The 20656-nt window shown below is 40.4% G+C and overlaps 1 protein-coding gene across 1 annotated transcript in view; it reads left to right on the forward strand.

Annotated features, from left to right (window-relative positions):
• The first annotated feature begins 4726 nt into the window (after positions 1-4726).
• CPA6 (carboxypeptidase A6) overlaps positions 4727-20656 on the forward strand; it is a 308236-nt gene continuing 292306 nt past the window's right edge. Inside the window, exon 1 of the mRNA XM_026012235.2 lies at positions 4727-5067. Within this exon, the coding sequence (XP_025868020.1) occupies positions 4952-5067 (116 nt within the window). The 5' untranslated portion in view covers positions 4727-4951. The remainder of the gene's footprint in view (positions 5068-20656) is intronic.

Here is a 20656-nt window from a genome sequence, read left to right on the forward strand (position 1 = left end):
TCCTCACAGAATTGCCAAGACTGCATAAGGCAGCAACCTAACATCACATTTGCTAATTCCTCACATGTTGGGACAATAGCAAAGGGCCATAAAAGAGGCCTGACAAGCAATAGGTCTATGTTAATAAGACACTGAAGAATGAGCACAAAACCAACTGCAGTGGGAGCTTTGCCTGTACCGCAAAGCCCAGCTATACCCATTTATCTTCTTCAGATATCTTTACCAAAATAAATCTACATGGAAATCATTCATATACTTAAGAAAATCATTCCCTAGAACACCAGAGAATTTCAGATCTGGAAGGGACATTAAAAATTATATAATTCAATAATTCAATAACAACAACAAAAGAAAACAATCCAATTTGAAAATGGGTAGAAGATCTGAATAGACATTTCTCCAAAGAAGACATATAGATGGCAAACAGGCAGGAAAAGATGCTCATCTTTTGCAAATGCCTGAGGAAATGTAAATCAAAACCACAATGAGATATCACCTTCTGCCTGTCAGAATGGCTATTATCAGAAAAAAAAAAAAGAAATAATAAGTGTTGGCAAGGATGTGGAGAAAAGGGGATGTTCATACTGTTGGTAGGAGTGTAAATTGGTACAGCCACTGTGGAAAACAGTATGGAGGTTCTTCAAAAAATTAAAAAAGAACTACTCTATGATCCAGTAATTATACTCCTGGGTATATACCTCCAAAATACAGAACACTAATCCAAAAGGATACATGCACTCCTATGTTTATTGCAGCATTATTTACAACAGCCAAATCATGGAAGCAGCCAAGTGCCCATCAACAGATGAATGGATAAAGAAGATGTGATATCTCTCTCTCTCTCTCTCTCTCTCTCTCTCTCACACACACACACACACACACACAGAAGGGGTTCATTCAATATTTACTCTGTGACTTCTATATCCAGACAGAGGAAAGGATGGAGGCACTAAGGCAGTAGAAGGTCCCAGATCTCCTAGTTTTGTTTATATATATAGTATGTATATAGAAATATTATTCATCCATAAGAAGGAATGAAATCTTGCCATTTGCAACAACATGGATGGAACTAGAGAGTACAATGCTAAGTGAAATAAGTCAAAGAAAGACAAATAGCACATGATTTCACTCATGTGGAATTTAAGAAACAAAACAAACAAGCGAGGGGAAAAAAAAAAAAGAGATAAACCCAAGAAACAGAGGGGACGTGAGTGGGGTGGGCATGAGGGAAGTAGGGACGATTAAAGAGTGTACTTATCAAGATGAGCACTGAGTAACTTGTATAGAATTGTTAAATCAGGGGCAGCCCGGGTGGCTCAGCTGTTTAGCGTCACCTTCAGCCCAGGGCCTGACCTGGAGACCTGGGATCAAGTCCGATGTTGGGCTTCCTGCGCGGAGCCTGCTTCTCCCTCTGCCTGTGTCTCTGCTTCTCTCTCTCTCTCTGTGCCTCTCATGAATAAATAAATAAAATCTTTAAAAAGAATTGTTGAATCACTATAATGTTTATCTGAAACGAACGTAACACTATATATTAACTATACTGGAATTAAAATTTTAAAAAGAAAAGAAAATGAAAACACGAAGTTGAAAAGCTATATGTATCCCTATATTTGTTGTAGCATTATTTGCAATAGCCATGATATGAAAGCAATGAAAGTGTCCATTAATAGATGAGCAAATAAAAATGTGGCTATATATCCAGTTGTAATAACTCGACCGTAAAAAAGAATGAAATCTTGCCATTTGTGACAACATGGGTGAACCTAGAGAGTATCACACTCAGTGAAATAAGTCAGAGAAAGACAAATGTCGTATGATTTCACCTATATGTAGAATCTAAAAAATGAAACAAACAAAACCAGACTCAGATACACAGAGGAGACTGACGGTTTCCAGAGGAGAGCAGGATTTGGTGGCGGAGGGAAGGGGGTGAAATAGGCAAAGGGGAATCGAGAGGTACAAACTTCTAGTTACAGAATAAATAAGCCATGGAGATGTAATATACAATATAAGGAATATAGTCAATAATATAATAACTTTGGTGACAGATGGGAACTGGACTAATTGTGGTGATCATTTTACAGTGTATATAAATGTCGAATCACTATGTTATACATCTGCAACTAATATAATGTTGTATGCCAACTATACTTCAATTAAAAAATTATCTAATCATGAACTACCATGGACCCAAACCAAGAATAACATTTTCCTTTCCCAATTGTATTTTCCTTTTGTTTCTCTGCAGGGTAATACTTCTTTTTTAAATATTAACTCTCGCTAAAATATGACAAAGGTATAACAATAAATAGAAATTCTCATCTTTCCATCTCTAAATCTCTAACTGGTTTAATAATTCACTCCCTCTCAGTGCCTTAAAAATGGGACTCTTATCTTTGAATCCATCTGTAAAGCCATTCTTTTCTCCTCCCACTTACTAAGTGGACTCTATTTATCACTCATTTTATGGGGGCTTATCCACCCCAGGAGAAGTTTGATCAGATAACCTGGTCCTTAGGAAACCAGAGGAAGATTGCTAGGAATGACTTCTATTGTTTGAGAACTTGTCTTTGATCTGAAATTTTGAGGAAGGCTATAGGATGTCTCCAGGGTCTCTTGCATTTTTAATGGTCCAGGGAATGATTACCCTGGTCTCAGAGTCTGGAGAGCCTTTGCTGAACGTGCTCACTGGATCCAATCCTTCAGAATGATTTGAGGATGTGCTTAATCCCCAGTCAGAGACCGAACATTCCTAGTTTAATGTTGTGATATAATATGACAGATTTATACATTGTTCTGACATAATGAAATGCAAAGAGATGAAGTGTTTTATTTACACAGTAACCTCTTATTTCAACAGTTCAGTCGTTGTTACATAGGCTTTCTTGGCCTGGCCAAACTGGCCTCAGGGAGCATCCCTGGGAGCCTTGCAGAGCAGCCTCAAAGACGGAGCACCAGGCCATAAAATCATGAAGGAAGAAGACAACATAAACAAACAAGAAACAAAACCAGGAGACCTGGGACCTTCCACTGCCTTAGCGCCTCCATCCTTTCCTCTGTGTGGATATAGAAGTCGCAGAGTAAATATTGAATGAACCCCTTCTCAGGTTCATCATTCATTCAATAAACATGGCTGATCATTGCTTCAGCAAACATTGATTGTGTTCCCTTTAGGGCATATAAGGAAGTGTCATAAAGATGAAAGGGATACTGTTTTGTGCTCAAGAAAAGGGTAGCCTTGAGAGAGGGAACCAGACAAATACTTAAATTCAATGTACTATCCCCTTCAGTAGACAACATACTGGTATTAGACAGAGGGACACAGAGAAGAGATTAAACTAATCCTGGGGTAGTTAGGAAAGCTCTGGAGAATCATTTTAACTGAAAATCATTTCGGCTCTGTTATAAACCAAACTCCTATGACTTTGGCTCAACTCCCCAGGTAGAGAACGTGGGGAAAGATGTATTTTCTCTTCTAAGCAGTGTTCTGGTCATAATCTTGGAGGGTACATAATCTTTGGCTATGATTCTTCAGGAAATTTGAAAAATGTGTGAGTTTATAGAGAGATGCTGACTTCTACTCTCTTCCAGAGTAGGACCAGGCCTTGGCATAGGGCTACATAGGAGTCATCCTAGATAACACCGTTCTTATTTACTAGAACGAAGTTTATCCCTGCCAGATGGGTTTTTTGGTATATCTGGGACGGAGTAAGTGGATGAAAAAAACAAAACAAAACAAAAACACCTTCATCACCAACACGGAAAAACGAGAAGGAAATGGTTTGCTCTAGGGTGTTTTTTTTTTTTATCATCCCATCCCCAGTTTTAAGAGAGAGGAGAAAAAGCAGACTTCATTCTAAAGTAAAGACTTGCTACTCGAAGTGTGACTGAAGCACCAACAGCAAGAGCATCACTTGGAAGCTCATTAGAAATGCATAATCTCAGGCCCCAGCCCCAAACTACTGTATCAGAAGGGGCGGTTTAACAAGATCCACAGGTGATTTGATTTCTATGCATGTTAAAGTTCGAGAAGCCCCACTCCACACCAGCAAGGTGGCTGAACATTGGAATCACCTGAGGAACATTTTAAACCACCGATCCCACCCCCAGGAATTCTGATTTAAATGGTCTGGTTTCCTAAATGATTCCAAATGTGAGAGAAGGTAGTAAAGCACGTGGAAGCCTCCTGTTCCCTAGAAGAACCTCTGAAATCACAGCGGCTCTGGGTGCTGCTGACCTGCAATGGATACAAAGAGGTCCCAGAAACCCAGTGAAGCAGCTGCCCCTTCTTCGTACAGGTAGGAGTTGGAACCAAGGCTGGCGGTTGAGATTCAGGGGCGCGACCGGACCCAGGCACATATGCTCATTAAGGCTGTTGATCATGCATTTCAGTATGGAATCCATGTAGAAATTTGCTATAGTAGAGCAAAACCCTAAGCCCGGAGCGTCCTCTGTATGCCTACCTGTTTAGCTCATCCTCAAGCAAATCCATTTGCATTTAGGGTAGGGTCCTGCACCACAGAAGGTAATAAAAGGAGAAAGCTTGTCCAAGAAAGGGGCGTGAAGTCGTAAAGCAAGAAACAAACAAAAAAACCAGAGAGGAGTTACCCAAAGGGAAGCAGCACCCAGTGAACCCCAGCCATGAGTCAGCGCAGGGGAGGCCCAGCCCCTTCTAGGGGAGCCTGATTGAGGATCAGGCTCAGCTGCTGGGCTGGGCTGTGTGTGCTGCTGCTTCTCGTCCCAAGACCAAGTCTTAATAGCAACTTCCCTCCTTCGGCTGCTGAAACTTTTTTTTTCCCCTGTGGCTGGAAAGAAGTGTCACATTTTACTCGCTCCCAACCCTTTCCCCCACCCCCTCCCGGAGAACGTGTGCGCATGTGGAGGGGGCACTGTGAGCCACCTCCAGCCTCGGGTGACTGCTCTAACTTCCAGCTCCTTGCACTGTAGCACTATGAAGTTCCCCGGGAAGCCCAGGAGCCGGACAGCTGCTTTTCTGCCTCTTTTCCTGCTCTCTTTGAAGATTCTGCAACCAGGGCACAGCCACCTTTATAGCAACCGCTATGCTGGGTGAGTAGAGCGACTTGCATTCCCTGCCTGGTTTTTAGTTGGATGGAGGGGCAGGTTTGCTCCTTCTTTTCCCCTCTCATCTGTGATTTCTCTGTGCATCTGTGCACTTCTGTCACCTACTGTAAAATGTGTGTGCAGTTCCCGGCTCTTTGGTTGAGCTGAGAAGGCGGTGGTCACAGGTCTAGCTAGCTTTTCACGCTTCTTATAATGTCCCAACCTCCGCTGTGGACCAGTTGACTGGGATCCTATCTTTGGAGGAGCCGTGGTCAGTATTTACAATATTCGCCTTGGTAGAGGTCAGTGTGGGAAGGACTGCTGAGGTACCACGTGAATTAGGACCTGAGAACTAGAGCTGCTCCTTCAGAACTGAATGCAGAAGAAGGGGGTTGAGATTCACCAGTGATGGACTTAACTGAGTGTGAGAGAGTGTGTGAGGGTGTGTGTGTGCGCGTGTGTGTGCTTGTAGCCTACATAGTAGTTACTAGATTTTTCAAATCTGAGCAATGCGAATGAGCCAACTCAAACTCAAAACAAAAGTAGCCGACAGTAAAATTACTCCTTCTCTGAAGGGAGAAACAATTACTCTCTCCTCCTCACCCCCCAGCCTCTGTAGGTTAGGATACTTTGTGTCTGCGTTCATAAGGAGGCATAGGACTGGGTATGAAACAATGCGTGACTTTGCAGGCCTCATCCCGAAGGCTTGCTGTGGAGTATACAGCATGTGCTTTGCTTAGATTTACAGGGGGTCGTTCTTTGAATCTGGAAACTGCTGAATTACTCCATTTTTGCAAAGCAGGAAGAACCTCAAATAGCTCTTCTAATGCAATTGCTTTTTACAGAGGAGGAAAGCTGGGGTCTTCAATCCCTTTCCATAACTGCCAGTTGAAGAAAAATCTCCCCTAGAAGTGGATTATGACGAGGTAGTGCCCAGTGTGTTAAGGCAAAGTTGTTCTTACGCAAGGAATAGTGTAAAGAACTTAGAAGTAGGACCCTGGAAAAGCGAATGTTTCCTTTGGTCACCCTAAACAATCTGGGGCCTGCCTTTACCATTTCTCCTGAATACAGTGCTTGCAGAGGAAACTTTTAAAACAAAAACAAAAAACAAAACCCCCAACCCTATCCTATGTTTTGGGGGCTGCAGTTTGGGAGTGGAGGCCTTGGTGAGGTAAGGGTTATAAATGGTAATACAATTCCAATTTTTCCACCTGGGTGTTCCCTGGAAAAAGAGGGAACATCTGAGGGCGGCTTTTCCTTCTCTAGACACAGACAGTCCAGGCTTCACATCCTGTCATTTGTCATTGCCTTGGGAGATCTAGGCAAGGGCACCATGTTTAATGACTAGTGTAGGCTCCACTGTGGAGTTTAGAAACTCTCCCAGCTGATGTGAGACCATGTGATAATCCTAGATCCCGGGTTCAGATGCACCCGTGTGACCCAGGACTGCACTCGTCCACTCAGCTGTGGCCCTGTTCTTAATTACTTTAGTGTGTGGTGCTTGATGAGGACCGAGTTAGACCTGCTTCAGCTGAGCAAGTGCATGCACTTTCCTACTGCTTAGAGGAAACGTGGCCAACCACGGCAGCTTTTTCTTCCAGAATTTGCTGCAACTGAACTTTTTTGGAGGAAGCTGCACTACTTTTTTCTCTTCTGCAATGAAAGCATTAATTTGTTTTCCCTTTGGCTGCTACATAATAAGTTGGTCCCAAACGTATAAATTACCAGATGTCTGAAAGTTGGAGGGGGAAAAAAAGGCTGAAACATTAAAGAAACTGATAGAAAATAGCCTTACCTGTCCATCACTATAGATGCCTGGAGTTTCTTCAAAACCAGAAGTGTTGGGCAGCCCGGGTGGCTCAGTGGTTTAGCGCCGCCTTCGGCTTAGGGTGTGATCCTGGAGACCTGGAATCGAGTCCTGTGTCAGGCTCCCTGGATGGAGCCTGCTTCTCCCTTTGCCTGTGTCTCTGCCTCTCTCTCTCTCTGTCTCTCATGAATAAATAAATAAAATCTTAAAAAAAAAAAAAAAAAACAGAAGTGTTGACGTACACTCCCACCAAAAATGGGGTGTTTTTAACTTCGTTTTATTAGATAGTCCATTCTCTCCTCACCAAAGACGGAAGTGCTGCTTAGGTTTGGGATTGCTTTACTTGCTTTACTCGAACTACTCTGCAAATCTAGCCCTTCAGCGAATATAAGAACCTGATGACATGACTTGGTGAAATAGTTATTTAGCATGATATTTGCCCATTCAAAAATAGAATTCTATACCCCTTCAATTTTTCCCCCTTAAGTAATAGGTTTAGGTTTTGTTAATTATGGACCAGCCCCACTTCTTGAGTTTTGGTAGAAATATTTTTGTAGGTCTTGGTTGAGTCTAAGAAGTGATTCTCCTTTGTATAGGACTCTTCATATGAATAAAAAAGAACATCCAGGGCAGACCAGCATGCTTTCTGAGAGCAGCTAGCTAATGAGCTTAGTCTTCTTTCTACACAAACTAGCAGTTGTATAATGCCAGTTGTATAATAGATGCTTAATAAATGGCAAATTAAAGCATCTTAAGAAAAAGATAAGGAAAATCTGAAAAGAGTTAATAGCTTTTTGGATAGCTATTTTAAGATCTTATTCATAAGAGACACAGAGGCGGAGACATAGGCAAAGGGAGAAGCAGGCTCCTTGCAGGCAGCCCAATGCAGGATTCGATCCCAGGATCATGTCCTGAGCTGAAGGCAAATGCTCAACCACTGAGCCACCCAGGTGCCCCTTTGGATAGCATATTAAATGATGTAAGGGAAATTTGAAAATACATAGAAAAAGATTGTTTTATCTGAAGGTTTTCTATATCTCATACTGTCAGAGGGCTTCAGGAATGAAATACAAGTCCAACAATTCTGCAATCAACAAAGGTCAGTGAAGGAGACTCCTACACAAGCAAACTACACAAGCAATCAGCACTGTTCTTTCTCTTTTCTTTCCACGAATTCCTGCAAACCAACTTGTTGTTATACTGTGATATACTAGAGGCAAAAACCTAAGGATCTCCGTCACATGAAATTAGAGTGTCTTTGTATGTGTCTGATAAACGATATAAAACCATAGAGCAATACATTCTGGAAATGGTGTACAACCAAAACACCATTTTGGTTGGGGATGATTTTTTTTTTCCTTTGAAAACCATGTACTCTGTACCTCCTTCATGCCAGTCAAGGAACATGATGTTTAAAATCCAGAAGTTCAACTGCCTGGGTTTCAATTTCTGCTTTGCGACAATTAGTAGCGCTATTACCTGGGTCAAGTTCTTTAAACTTCTCTGACCCTCAGTTTCCTATCTGGAATAATGGAGAGAATATTATAACCTTTCTCATCAAATTTTGTGAGAATTAAATGCAGTAGCAGTTACTGTATAGTTCTTAGCACTTAGTACTAACAGGTGGTGAGGTAGCTAATACTTCCCAATACTTTAAACGTTTCTACAAATATTACTTTGACAATGTCCTGCAGTTCTGGGTATCCCCATTTTATAGATAAGCTAAATGAAGTACAGACTAACCCAGGTTCAGAGCTGATTAACCCAAGGTCCCTGTAAGGGCAGAATTAGGATTCTAACCCAGCTCTGCCTGACTGGACAAAGTACTTCACACACTCTCATTGGTTTAGATTATTGCTCTTAAGGAAAACTGAAGGTTTACTCTTGTTTGGGGAACTGATGGTTTCAGGATAATAAATAAGTGGATTAAATAGAATTGGAAGTCTAATTGTGGTTCCTTTCTCTAGGTAAGGAGTCACTGATGGTAAATCTCAGGAAAAGCATGCAAACAAAGTATAGAAAGTGGAAGATGAGGAAACTTAGGTTGTCACAAAGAACAAAGGAGCATAGAAAGTGGCCATGGGAGTGTGCCTTCATTCAGTAAGTAATATTCCTCTGTGCCAAAAACATTGACCAACAGAATCAATGCCCTCTGATAGCTTGCAGTTTAGTGAAGAAAATAGCCCCACACGTTAGTAGGCAGTGTATAAATGTTGTATGGCATGAATAGACCATAGAGATTGATAAGTGAGATCTGAAGCAAGAAGGGAGGAGTATAAATCTATTCCAGGCCTCACCTGTGCTGGTCACCCAGCCCTGCTTAACTGGGGAGGAGAGAGAACATCCTTTCTGCTGCCAGGGTTGCTTTTTGGACTTGAACCCACTGGTATTGTATCTGACTGCCAAGATCTTGCACACTCCTTCCTCACTTAGTCCTGTAAATGTGGAAGACTCCTTTCATGTCTCTGTATGGTTATTTCCCCCTCTTTCCAGGGAGCCACTCCAAAGACTCCATCTCTCATGACCATAGGTACATATGTGCAGGCCTGGTTATAGCCCACTCGCCGGCTGATGCATTCTGATTAGCCACTGTCCATGCTGTACCCACAACTCCATCCTCAACGCCATGGCACCTAACACCCCCTCCCTCACCACAGACATATACACACACTGTCAAGTTTGCTAGTCCTCCGTGGAAGTGGGATATGCAGATTCAAGAATTAGACCTGAAGGAAATAAGGTGTTAGGTATTTTGTTGTTGTTGTTTTTGTTTTTGCTTTTGTCTTAGTGTGTGTTAATGTTTAAGAAGGCAGTTTGGTCCTTGAAATCCTATAAGCAAAAAGGCCCCAAATCGGGATGTGACCTATTGAAAAGAGGACTATGACAAATATAGTGACTCAGAACAGACTGAACTTCAGGGATGTCATATTTATTCTCCATCTTACTTCTCTGGATATTCCTCTAGGTCTCTCTCAAGAGCTGCTTTTTATTTTCATCCTCCGATGGTGGCTCCCTTTTAAGGTTTTTAGCTTTTAGAAACCCGGAGCTAGAGTTCAAGAGATCAAGGTGGTCATGTGAATCTCAGTCATCTTTTATGTTGGTAGTTACAAATCCATTCAGGTAGGGTGGTCAGAAATCACTATTTGCCTCAGACTGGCCCTGTTTGCACTGGCTGTTCTGGCCTAGCAATTGGCAATACCCCACTTTAGTGTGAGCAGACTCCTGATTTGGATGGTAAGTCATGGATTCAGCCTTCTTATTCACTGTTTGCTTCTTTAATAAGCTTTACTTCAAGTTTTCAACTACCCTCTTACTCATCTCCAGAGTACAAATTTAGTTCCTTGCATTCCTGTAGAAAGTATCCTACTTTTCTCTCCCTTGCGATAGCTGCCAGTGTTGTTCAGAATTTCCTTCCCTCAGCTTAAATTAAGGTAGTTTTCTCCTAACTAATCTAGCTTTCTCTAATCCACTCTTTCTGGTGATCTTACTAAAATAAGATCTTATAGGTGTGTGTGTTACTCCCTTGCTCAAAGATCTACTTTGACTCTCTCTTGCCAAATCTGGAATCCTTTGCCTGGATTTCAAGGCCTCTATAATCAGACTCTCTAATCTTCCTGTCTCTATTTCACTCTTCCTCAGCCTTGAGACTCCTCTGTAGTCCAGAGAAATAGAAAGCTTTAGCATTGCCCCATCTTTAACAAAAGCAGGCAGGCCCCATTCATCATAAAGTCCTAAAGCAAGAATGAGCCATCTCAGATCATGAATGATGGATCAGAATGTGTGAGATATAGATTTTGGGGGCATTAGGGAATTGTGAAAGATGTAGCGTGGGTTCTAAGGTTGGTTTTGAGACTATTCTTCACAAGGTGGCTGTGGTTTATAGAATAGTTCTTCAGTGTTCTCTGGAAGTTCCTTTGAGCTCTTGGCCCTTATTAATGGGAGAATAACTTTAGTTTTCCTTCATGCACTACCTCAAAGTGCAACTCCTAAGTGCTTATTATCAGCTGTTTATTCCAAAAGCTTTATTCCCTGCAGTCTGTTCTGTGTGTTGAAGCCGCCTCCTTTGCTTGGTAAAGGCATGCAATGCTATATGAACTCCCAGGCAGGCAGTACTCCATGGGGATCAGCATTCCCACCGCCACTGAGCTAGTAGAGGAATGTTTTATGTGCTTCTGGGCCACTTTCTTCTTGGAGTCCAGTCTGATAATGGAGCCTCTACTTTATGGCATCAGGATGCATTCTGGGTAATACCGTTAAGCATAATCACTTCCACTCCCTGGAAAGAAATGAAGGATGTTACTCTTTCATAACTTTGTACTTTGAAAGCTACAAAAGCATTAATTTTTTCTGTGTAAATGAAACTGATCAGAAAATGAAGTCATCTTGTGACCTCTTCTAATCTTCATTATAATCCCTCAGTAGACAACCAGTTTATAGGACTAGAATTTGCTTTGTCAAATACCTTCCCAATCTGCCTCTGGGCATTAGCTTCTTTATTATAAGGTGGAATGTAGAATATGAAGCTTTCAGGTGTTTGTTCTGGGTAGTGTAGTAAATTTCATAAATTATTTTATTAAAGGTTTAAGCAAAACTTCAAAGTGGCTTCAAAAAAATATTTTCTCAGTGTACTTTGAAAATATATATTTTTTTAGTATTCGTTACTAAGGATACTGTTGAGCTGTGGGTTTGTTGTTTTTTTTTTTTTTCCTGTAACCCCAAATCTCAATGGTTTGAACAGGAAATGTTCTCCTGTGGAAATAAAGGCAGGTATAGCTGGTAGTGCCAGAGAACTGGGCCCTGTTAGGTGTCTCTGCATTGCTCAACACTCAACTCCCAGATGTGTCGCCGAGCTCTTGTGGTCCAACCAGCAGGACCATGGAAATGGTTGGTCACTCTCCTTTAAAAGAACAGCCCTTTACCATTACTCCCTCCTGGCTAGAGTTGGTTAGGTGGATTTAGCTGCGTGGGAGGCTATGAAATGATGGCTGGGGATGGTGGATATGGCTGGGGAGCACATACTGTAGAAATAACTAGCAGCATTTCTCAGTGGTCACTCTGATATTTAATGATTACCAATTCATTTTCCCTTCTTTCATTCTCCCATAGAAGCAATCCATCCAAATGGCTTTTTAGGATTGTGTACTTCACACAGATTCAAGATGCTCATTTTTATTCTGTAAATGGTATTTAAGTTGTAGCATCAAAAAGAGACCATAAAATTAGAGCTCAGTCCCTTTATTTATTACAGGAGGAAGCAGAACTCCAAAAAGGTAAGATTATTTGTGGAGCTGGTAGCAAAATAGGACTAAAGCTCAAGTCAGCTGAGTTCACAGCATTCCTTATAGTTAACAACACTGGATCCAGAAATCTTACTCTTTCCTATTCCCTAGGGTAATTGGGGATGAAGTAAAATGATGTGGCAAGGCTGAGAAGTGTTTAATGAAGGAGGATTTAATTTCATCTCTATAAATATTTATAGCGTATCTGGCCCTCCTCTAGTCTGGGCCTACAGATAAAAGAGCAGTCCATGTGCAGTGTAATGAGTAACTCGGGTAAGTAAACAGTTTCAACTCTGGATCACTGTGCCCACAGACAAACCTCTTAGTGCCAAGTGAGTGTAAGAGAGGATCACCTAATGTAGACTGAAGGGTGGAGATAAGTCAAAAAAGGCTTCTTGGTTGTGAGAGGAGTCTTTTAAAAGAATCTGAGTAAATTATTAAATCTGCAAGCTATTTTACATCTTTCTTTTTGAATGATTGGGACTCCAAGGACATGGCCCTCCTCTCAGGCATAAAGAACAAATAGAAATTAGGTTAGGGCTTTTCAGACCTCGGGAATATGTTGGCTGTGCAAAGAACTACAGATGAGAACTTTGTTAAATCTAGAAACTCAATTCAATATGGCCAAAATAAAGGGTGTTTTTCTTGGTAGGGGTGAGAAGTGGGGTAAGCTTTCAAGGTCCTGAAACATTGTATGTCCCATAACATGGAGTTTTGGTTTCTTCCAGAACTGGGACTCTGGTGACTGCATGCTAATCAGAAATTTTACAAAGGATATCTAGATGACTTCCCCCCCACCCCCATCATTGCGAAGGGAATCTTGAAGGCTAATAATTAGAGGTAAAAGACTGGGCTATTATAGTGACTCTGCTAATATGTGGTAGAGCCTGGCTTCTGGCAGTAACAATCAAAAGGAAAGGAGAGAAACAAAGAAATACTTAATAGGTAGAGTTTTCACAATTGGGTAACCAAATGGGACATAAGAGGAAATAGTATAAAATATTAGGACTAACAGGACTGTACTCCTTGTGGAGAAAGTACTTCTTCAGCTCTATAGTTTGAGGGGTCTGTAAAATACTCAACTGGATAGATGGCACTGAAGCTCAAAAGTTATCTAGACTATGGAATAGATTCCAGTAACTGATGTATAGTTTCCTAAAACCTCAAGTGTAGGATGGAGCATCTAGGAAGCACTCATTACATGAAGAAGAGCCAAAACCAAGATAGGACAAAGTGGGGAGAGGGAAACCAGAGAAACTAGTAGAAAGTCCTAGAAAGAAACCCAGGAAACTAAGATCCAAGAATGGTGAGTCCAGTCACACTAAATATGGCAAAGTGATATCTATTGGCTTGGCCATTCAAGACACCAACTGTATTCTCCTCAGAGGTGCTTTTGGAGGAATGGTGAGGGAAATCTGGAGGTTGAGGAACAAATGGGATGCGAGGACGTTAGCCGTGAGTATAGACCATAATTTCAAGGAGCTTATCCATGAGGTGGGAGTAGAGAGTTGATAATTAGTTGAAAAGGCTTTGTTCTTGCCTTTACTACTGAAGATAGGGGAGCATGGCCATGTTTTATGCTAGGTGGTAGGAATCTAGGTAAGAAATGGAGTTAGGTTTCTGAAGAGACAGGAAGCTAGCTGACCTCTTTCCTCTTAAAAAAGAAATTGTCCTGGTCCTATAAAGACATAGTAGATGACCTGATAAAAGATGCTTTTCAGTTTTCTTAAACTTTCAGATTTATAGTACACAGTACTCCCATGCACCCTTCACTCAGTCTCCTCTAATGTTAACAACCTCTTACAAAATAAAGCACTTTGTAAACTGGAATATAATATAGGTATTAAGTAACTTATGTCTAATATTTGGAAAGGCTCTCGTGTAGATAACCTGTTACAAAATTGATTACCTTTCACCTTCCTGGGAAATTAAAAGGTCTGTGAAAATGTCTTCATATCCTCTTAGTCAAATGAATGAGACTCCTTTTTCCCTTCCTTCTGTCTGTTCCCCAAGGACTGAAGATACCATCTCTTCCATCTTTCCAGTCCTTCTATCCTGTCTCATCCCACACACTTATCAAAAATCAGTGGTACCAATGATGCCTCACTGTCCTTCCATATCCCCATAGTGTTAGGAATCCTCAAAATAGCAACAGAGTTCCCTGCCTCTTGAGGGCTTAGATTTTAACTTTTTGAATTCAATTTAGTTAACACTGTGTTAATTTCAGGGACAGAATTTAGTGATTCATCAGGTGTATATAACACTGAGTGCTCCTTACATCAAATGCCCTCCTTAAGGCCCATCACCAAATTATTCTTTCCTCCCCTCCAGCATCCTCAAGGGCTTAAATTTTAATCCAGTGATCTAAACTTGGGGGGGGGGGGGGAAGGAATGAAAATGCAACTATATTAGGTCAATAACCCCTTTCCTACTCTTTCCTGACCTCTAATACACACATTGTAATTTTTATAGCATTTCAGTCTTAGATCGCCAACTGCTAAATGATAAAACTTCCACAGTATCACACATTTTATCAGCAGATGAGCTCATTTTTTCACTTAAAGAATCTGTGACCGCTTGTACATGTGACCTCATTTGCCATATTTTCACTTCCCCCATCTATCTTCTAGATTTTCCTCTTATACTACTTAATGAATCCTCTAAACATCTAAATTCCTGTTGAGATTTTTGTTAATCTAATGAAGATGCAAGGTTTGTAGTAAGATAGGCTATAATAGGACCCCAACCACATCTATCATGTTTCCATGGAAGGTATGCCATGTGTGTTTGATGTGATAGCAATGTATTTGCCATCAAAATTGCCAAACATGGAAGTTTAGAGGCATTTGGGATAACCCTGTGTAGCAAGATGTTTGGAGTAAGAAATTTGCTGCTGAAAAACTATTCTATGCTCTTGACTTCTAGGGTGGAAAAGGAAGACACAGGGAGAACTGGACTCCCCACAGGAGTTTTCAGGCCTCTGTGTGGCAGTAAAAGGGAATGACTACAAGTGACAAGTAGGGAATCCTCTTAATATCAGATTAAAAAAAAAATAACTATTTCTGCATTTCAAAGAAGTATAGCCTGACTGGTTTCCTTTGCCTAAAATGAGCGAGTTTATTCCCTCAGAACCTACTTGGCCTTCACAACAGCTGTTCTGAAACTCTCCAATTACTTAAAGCTCTTACTCTACCTCACCCTCTCTCCCACCCACCCATGACCCCAAAACTTTTACTAATAAAAGCAAAGATGTGTATCTTTGAGATGGAGGTGACGTGGTATATGGCCTGAGTTATCTTGGCTTCCATCCTCTCTCACTTGAACTGTACAGGTCTCCTAGCTCACCTCTCCTTTCCAAGACAATATCTCCTTTATTCATTCAACACCATTTTTTCCCAAAGTATAGTTGATAGTTACATTAGTTTCAGGTGTACAAATAGTGATTTGACAAATTTATACCTTATGCTATGCTCCCCCCAAGTGCAGCTACCATCTGTCACCATACAATGCTATTACAACATTGTTGACTATTTCCCTAGGCTGTGCCTGTCATCCCTGTGAATTATTCATTCCATAACCAGAAGCCTGTATCTCCCACTCCCTTTCGCTCATTATACTCATTCCCCTACCCCTCTCTGCTCTAGCAACCATCAATGTGTATTTGAGTCTGTTTCTGTTCTCTGTTCGTTTTTTTTTCTTTTTTAGATTCCACATATAAGTGGAATCATAGAATCTTTCTCTAACTTCACTTAGCATGATAAGCTTTAGGTCTAGCCATGTTGTAAATGGCAAGAGCTCCCTTTTTAATGACTAATATTCCAGTGTGTGTGTGTGTGTGTGTGTGTGTGTGTGTGTATACATACATACCATATCTTCATCTATTGGTAGACACTTGGGTTGTTCCATTCCTTGCCTATTGTAAATAACGCTGAAATAAGCATACGGGTGCATATATTTTTTTCAAATTAGCATTTTCATTTTGAGTAGATCTCTAGTAAGATTACTGGATCTTATGGTATTTCTATTAACCTTTTGAGAAACCTCCATAGTGGCTGCACCAGTCTGCATTCCCACCAGTAGTATGTTCTCCACATTCTCACCAACACTCGTTATCTTTTTTAGTCATTCTGACAGTTATTAGGGCATATCTCACTGTGGTATTGATTTGCATTTCCCTGATTAGTGATGTTGAGCATCTTTTCATGTGTCTGTTGGCCACCTGTATGTCATCTTTGGAAAAATGTATATGCAGGTTCTCTGCCTATTTTTAATTAGATTATTGGGGTGGGGTTTTCTTTTTTTTTTCTTTTTTTTTTTTTTTTTGGTGTTAGGTTGTATTCTTAATGGGTTACTATCTAAAATACATAACTGGAGTTTTCCTATGCAGGTTTCTTCTCCCATTCAGTAGGTTGCCTTTTCATTTTGTTGGTTTCCTTTGCTGTGCTAAGCTTTTTATTTTGGTGTAGTCCTAATAGTTTTTTGCTTTTGCTTCCTTGCCTTAGGAGACCGATCTAGAAAAATGTTGCTAAGGCTTATGTCAGAACTTACTGCCTGTGTTTTCTTCTAGGACTTTTAGGATTTCAGGTCTCACATTTAGGTCTTTAATCAATGTTTCTTAGTTTATCTTTGTGCATCAGAAAGTAGTGCATTTCATTCTTTTGCATGTAGATGACCAGAGTTTTCCCAGTATCGTTTAAAGACCTGGTCTTTTCCCCATTGCATAGTCTTTCCTCCTTTGTCATAGACTAATTGACCATATAAATGTAGGTTTATTTCTGTGTTCTCTATTTTGCTCCATTGATCTTGTTTCTGTTTTTGTGCCAGTACCATACTGTTTTACTATAGTTCTGTAGTATATCTTGAAATCTGAGATGATGGTATCTCCAGTTTTTTTCTTTTTTAAGAATGCTTTGGCTACCTGGAGTTTCTTGTGGTCCTATAAGCTTTAGTAGTCTAGTACTGTGAAAGCATTATTGGGGGGGGGGGGTGTAAGACATTGTTGGTATGTTGATAGGGATTACATTGAATCTGTAGATTGCTTTGGGTAGTATGGACATTTTAACAATATATTTCCAATTCAGGAGTATGAAATATCTTTCCATTTGTTGGTGTTATCTTTAATTGCTTCAGTGTTTTATAATCTTCAGAGTACAGGTCTTTTTACCTCCTTGATTTAAATGTATTCCTAAGTATTCTTTGGTACAAGTCTGTATTCCTAAGTATTCTTTGGTACAAGTCAACACATTTGAGTGCCTACCATGTGCGCCCAATACTATTTTAAAGCCTAGGAATACAGAAACTTAGATGAATAGGAATTATGGCACTAGTGAATAAAATTGTCCCCCAGATTTACGTTCTATGGGATGACAAATAATAAACCATAGTGTTAAGATATTATAAGGATTATGAAGATAAAGCATAGACAGGGAATAAAGAATGTCAGGAGAAAAGATGAGAAGAATAAACTGAGACCAGGAGCCATCTGAATATCTGAAGGTAGAAATTTCCAGGCAAAAGAAATAACAAATGGAATGGGAGCCTGGGGGTGTATCGCTGAAAAGGGGTCCTCAGATCAGCATCAGCATCACCTGGGAACTTTTTAGAAATGCAGACTCTCAGGTTACACAAGCTCCTCCTCCAAGGCCCTCCCAGCAAGGAACTCCAGGGGTAGAACTAGCAAAATGGGTTTTAACAAGTCTTTTAGGTAATGTAAACCTAAAGTTTGAGAACCCCTGTGGAGAACAAGCACCAAGTTGACTTGGCAGGAACTGAGCCATTGAGGAGAGTAGGTATTCTTTTTTTTCCTGATCCTCCCCTGCAAATAATACTATTTCCTTTTTTTTTTTTTTTTTTAACATTACAAAACATCCTCCAATCCCTTCCACCTCTTCCTCTGTACTTTTGTCTTCTTGGCACACATTTCTGGGGAATCCCTCCCTCTCCCTCTCTTTCTGGAGCCTGCCTGCTTTCATGAGCCAGTTCAAACATTACTGGTCAGGCAGGAGTTCCCTGATCCCACCAACAGCCTTGATTGCTCCTCATGCCATAATCCCATAGTACTCTATCTGTCCTTTATTACAATCACCACAGGTTATTGGGTATTAATAGCTTTTTGTGGATGTCCTGTCTTTCCTTTTGAAAGAAGAAAGTTGTTCTACAAGCAGGTTGAGCTCTTACTCTTTTCTGTATTCTCCAGTCCCCAAATAGTATTTGGCATATCTGGTAAAGTTTAGATGGATGGAAGAATGGGGAAGGCAGGCAAGGATGGCAACTAATATGTTAGGAACAAACTGCTGATCTTTGCGGGTGGTTTTGCCAGATAAGACTTCATAAAGGTGAAGATGGTAGTGAGAAATAGAAGCAATTTGCCCCTTTGGGCTGCGGGAGGGATATGGGGATCTTGAGAACTGCCACCTGTAGGTACCAATGTGCAATATTTCTCACCCTCATGTCGTTTTCTCCCTGTTCAGTGCATTTCAGGTATCATTCAAATGATTATCCCAATCTTGGTCTCTCAGATATTTTACTTATCTGGCTCCTAAAACTGCTTTGAACAGCATCATGTTTTAGGGAAATCTGAGGCCAAGCTGCTGTTTCCTGTGTAGTTGCCAGTATGGGCAGCAGCTGGTCAACCTGTTAGCCATTATCTTTTTTTTTTTTTTACCAAATTTGGAGAAGTGATTCTTGCCTCCTTGTCATTGTTTTAGCCTCTAAGGAAAACCTGTGAACTCACCTGAAATTATAGAGGACTCCTACATCATCAATTCATGTTGAGTTTAATATCTTCTGTAGTCCTGGAGTAATTTTTATGAACCAAGTGCTTCCCAATTTATCTCTCAAAATTTTATGGTCCATGCTTTTTTCCTTTTTAGCTCATCTTTTTCTAACTCTTTAGATGTCTTGATGCAATAAGAATATAAGTTTGCAATTCCTGTACTCAGTTACCCTATTCAGATCCCCATAAAAATTCCAGATACCACAGAAACTGACTGGCCTTGGAGAATACAGGCAGGCTTCCTTCAAAATAAGCTAACGATAAAAATTTGAACAGATAGAATTGATCAAATAGAGCGCTGTGTGGTTCAAAGTATCCTCAGACTTAGAGCATTTCTTGAGTGGAGCCCAGCATGCTTTCCATGGCAGTCAAGTTTTAAAAAAAATCTGTAAATATCCGGATGGAAATTGTGAGAAATAAACTGATCCTTGCGAGAAAGGCTTATTAGTCTTAGAAAGACTTGAATTAAGGAGTGTTGGAAGAAGGGAAGATGGTCAACTGAGAAATAGCAAGAGGAGGGTCCAAGGTTAGAGACTTAATTTCCTGTCATGAAAATACTAGTTTCTCAAGAAAATCTGACAAGTCAAAGGACATGCCATCATCTTGGTCTCTTGGTGTGGTTGTGTTTTGTTTTTGTTTTTGTTTTGGTATGTGAAAAATCATCTGTTCTGTCCTTTAATGAAACAGAACGCTTAACTGCTGGATAAATACTTCACCTTGGGCCCAGCAACTGGTAGGTCAGGTCTTTCTAGAAAATGGATCCTCATAAGAAAAAAGTTAAATGGTAAAGTGAAATTATTACCAATTCCCCCCCCCCCCCCCAATTATTTCTAAACTGCCATAAAGCTGCAAAATCTATATAGTGGCCCAGTCTCATTCTTAGAAGAGCAACTTGCAAATACCTGAAAGAAGAACTTGAGAATGGAAAATGTTTAACAAAAATTCTTATACTTACACATACCACTTGCTTATAGGTTATTCACAGCTTCTGGTAAACACATTGCATCTTTAAGTATTACTCCTAAGATTGCTCTGTTAATTCATAGTACAATGGAAGCCAGTTCTTCATTTCACCCAATCTAAAAATATGTTAACCTCAAAAAAAGTGGCCAAAGTGGGGTCCATGGAAATAGTACACCCTAAATAGTAAGACCCATAAACCCTCATTGTCTTCCATGACCGTTAAGGACGACACAGTTCTCTTAGTTGTCTTAGTTCAAGTGGCAATTCATAGCTCCCAAACTTTGTGAAGAATCTTCTATCCTTAACCAATTGGTCTTAATCAGATTCTGAGGGGTTTATGAGAATGCCCACTTAATACTTTGACTAAGGCTTGCATGCCTGCCTTTTTCACCATTAATAGAAGGAAATAATCGTTTTTATTTTCCAGAGCATCACTTCTTCCAGAGCTCTCTGATGCCCTTCTGTACCACTTATCACTTTGCATTGTAATTGTCTGTTTAATTGTCCTGACCTATATATTCTTTGGAGATAACGAACCTCTTTTACTTCAAGTCCAATCTCTACCCAAACTGCTTTATCGTTATCTTTCCACCCACCGAAGTTGAGCCATACTCAGTTGCCAATATTAGACTTCTTTAATCTAAAATAACAGCAGTCTCATATGCTTCAACCTAATAAAAGCTTTAACTAACTGAAAAATGACTTTTTTCATGCTGTGGAAATTCTAGCAGTTTACATGCAGATTTTCTATTGAAGTACCAAGGATCTATC

The sequence above is a fragment of the Vulpes vulpes genome, chromosome 13 (assembly GCF_048418805.1).
Source record: "Vulpes vulpes isolate BD-2025 chromosome 13, VulVul3, whole genome shotgun sequence".
Classification (NCBI taxonomy): Eukaryota; Metazoa; Chordata; class Mammalia; order Carnivora; family Canidae; genus Vulpes; species Vulpes vulpes.